The sequence below is a fragment of the Lygodium microphyllum genome, chromosome 9 (assembly GCF_053477565.2).
Source record: "Lygodium microphyllum isolate KBCC chromosome 9, Lygodium_microphyllum_v1.1.10, whole genome shotgun sequence".
NCBI classification, from domain to species: domain Eukaryota; kingdom Viridiplantae; phylum Streptophyta; class Polypodiopsida; order Schizaeales; family Lygodiaceae; genus Lygodium; species Lygodium microphyllum.
Window position 1 is genome coordinate 8,578,791 of NC_141143.1, and position 2,505 is coordinate 8,581,295.

General features: G+C 44.0%; 1 protein-coding gene across 1 annotated transcript; it reads left to right on the forward strand.

Annotated features, from left to right (window-relative positions):
- Positions 1-210: 210 nt before the first annotated feature.
- On the forward strand, positions 211-1,580 carry LOC148030797 (uncharacterized). The gene is made up of 4 exons (XM_087685843.1): positions 211-583; positions 674-824; positions 959-1,106; positions 1,206-1,580. Exons 1-4 carry the CDS (start codon positions 211-213, stop codon positions 1,578-1,580), a joined length of 1,047 nt encoding a protein of 348 aa, XP_087541969.1.
- Positions 1,581-2,505: the final 925 nt, after the last annotated feature.

Sequence of the window (2,505 nt, forward strand, 5' to 3'; positions counted from 1 at the left end):
AATGGCACGACTGCTTAGAGAGGAGGGGAGGGGTTGAGGCGACCGACTGAACAAGATGGGAACGTCTATATTTATCATGATCTCCTCGTCATCTGCTCATCCATGGACACATTACAGACGACGAGCAACGTTGTTCTCCATAGTTCTTCAGCTAATTTCTCTAAAGGTCATATTAATTGAGCTGCTGCGATTAATATATCTAGGAAGGGAATGGCTTCTCTGTTCAGCAGCTGTTTCGGAGGAGCCGATGCTGTCAAAGGCGTCAATAGTAGGCGCGCAGCTGCAGATTCGCCCTCTGTGTCGAAGGGGGTGGCAGCCGATCACGTCGCCGGGAAGAATATTGATCGGTTCATCGGTCAGTGCATTAATACTAGTACTAGCAGTGACGATGATGATGACAATAACAACAGCGACAGATCATTATTGAGTGGTGGGCGCATGATCAGCACGATGAGTACTGGTAGCTGTGAAAGCTATAACAGCTGTACTAGCAAAGGCCGGCGCAGTCCCGTGCTGGTGGAGCTCTTCACGTCTCAAGGCTGCGCGTCGTGCCCCCCAGCTGACCGCATCGCGTCCATGCTCGGCTGGAGACAGCTGGCTGCCGTTGCGCCATGCCACGTGGCGTCGGCCGACCTGCTTGCCGGAACCACCAGCCCAGGGTCTCCGCCTGCAGTCAATGACGACGTAGCAGGTGGCTACCACGTGGGCGATCGTCATTGGCCGGTCGACTTGGAGTTGATCGTGCTGGCGTACCACGTGGAGCACTGGGACCACCTGGGGTGGAAGGATCCCTTCGGTAGCAGCCAATGGAACCTCCGTCACAGGCACGTGTTGTGCTTATACCAGCTGATGATAACATTGTCACCTGATTTGATTTAGCTTTAGTGGCTGATATTGAATCGATCTAGCATGTGCAACACATGATCTCATCGTTTTTACGATGGCATTTGTTTTACAGAGCTTATGCAGAGAGGCTGCACCAAGACACCTTACACACGCCCCAATTCATCGTACAAGGCACCATTCACTGCAATATTGTGGACTCCCCTTCCTCTCTCTCCGTCCTCCTGTCCTCCTGCCACCGGTTTCCAACCCCATCTATCAAGGTGAGAGAGAGAGAGAGAGAGCTCCTTATACAGAGCGCGTACACACAAAACACAGAATACATCACTTAATTCTCATCCTTTGTTTCCTCTCTCAACCAGGCTTCCTTCTCAAGACCCGCATCTGATGTTCTCGTAGTGTCGCTGAGTCTATCCATTAAGCTTAACGTTGACGGAAATGTAGATGTAATGGTAGCAATCTATGAAAATGGCCAACTTACTGAATGCTTCAAAGGCAATAACAAAGGACGTGTTCTAGCAAATAATTTTATCGTCCGAGGCTTGGAGAAGGCGTTGAGCATTCCATGTTTGCAAGCTAGAAAGAGCATGAAGGGGCAAGTAAGATTGAACTTATGGAAGTCCTATTGCAGAGCAAAGTGTGGGGTGGTAGTTTTCTTTCAAAGTCGAACTTCCATGGAGGTTTATGGAGCTCAACGTTTGGAATTACCGGATGATATATGTAGCCCTATTATGTAAATATCTATGTTCAATGCTCCTTGGGGAACTCGTCTTAATTAGCAAGCTTTTCACTTTAGAGATACATCATAACCATTGTTCAATGCTTCTATGCTTTAAGGCTCCTTGGAACCTTTCAATACAACCAAGTAATTAATATGTTAATTTTAGCTTCTTTTTGATTTATCTTTATATGTGAGTACTTAAAATGCCATTGAGTTATTACTCTATATATTTAGTTTGTTACAATTATGTACAATTAGCATAGTTATAGTGCCAATCGATTGGTATAGTCAGTTGTGCACTGTTTGACTTAGTAGGTCACTTTTTTTAAATTGTATCTTATCTATACTTTGTGTACATTATATCATGTGAGAAAGAAGAAAGAAAAAACTAGCAAGAAAAAGTTTTAGCCTCCATAACCTCTCTTTGTGTGTTGTTGAGTGAGCTTCTCCTTGTGTATTGTGTGTGTTCAACGCAGTAGCCTTAGTAAGTCCCTCCACCATGCGATTCGTGACATGGTATTACACATGCACCACTGATAGAGGTGGGTTTTATAGGTTGAAGTGAAGGAGAAGAATCAAGAATTCAAGTAAGCAAGCAACGGGTAAGAGACTCTCATATTCTTTCACTCTTTCTCTTGGATAGTACTTGTAGAAGCATTGGAAGTAGGGAAGAGCAAAAATGTCACATTGTTATGAGATTTGGTGTGTGACTAAAGTACTTTATATTCTGAAGATAAGCCCTTCAAAGCATTCTAGTTACTTTTTTGGCCATTTGAGGTTATTTCAGGCCTCGTTTTAGACCCACAAGATTGTGAATCATAGTTTCAGGGTATACTATGATTTCGGTTGTATCGATCGAAAGTGATTGTACATGTTACATATTTCAAATCTATAATTTTTGAGGTGTTTGCAAAGAAAAAAACACAAGTTTTGTCTGCAAA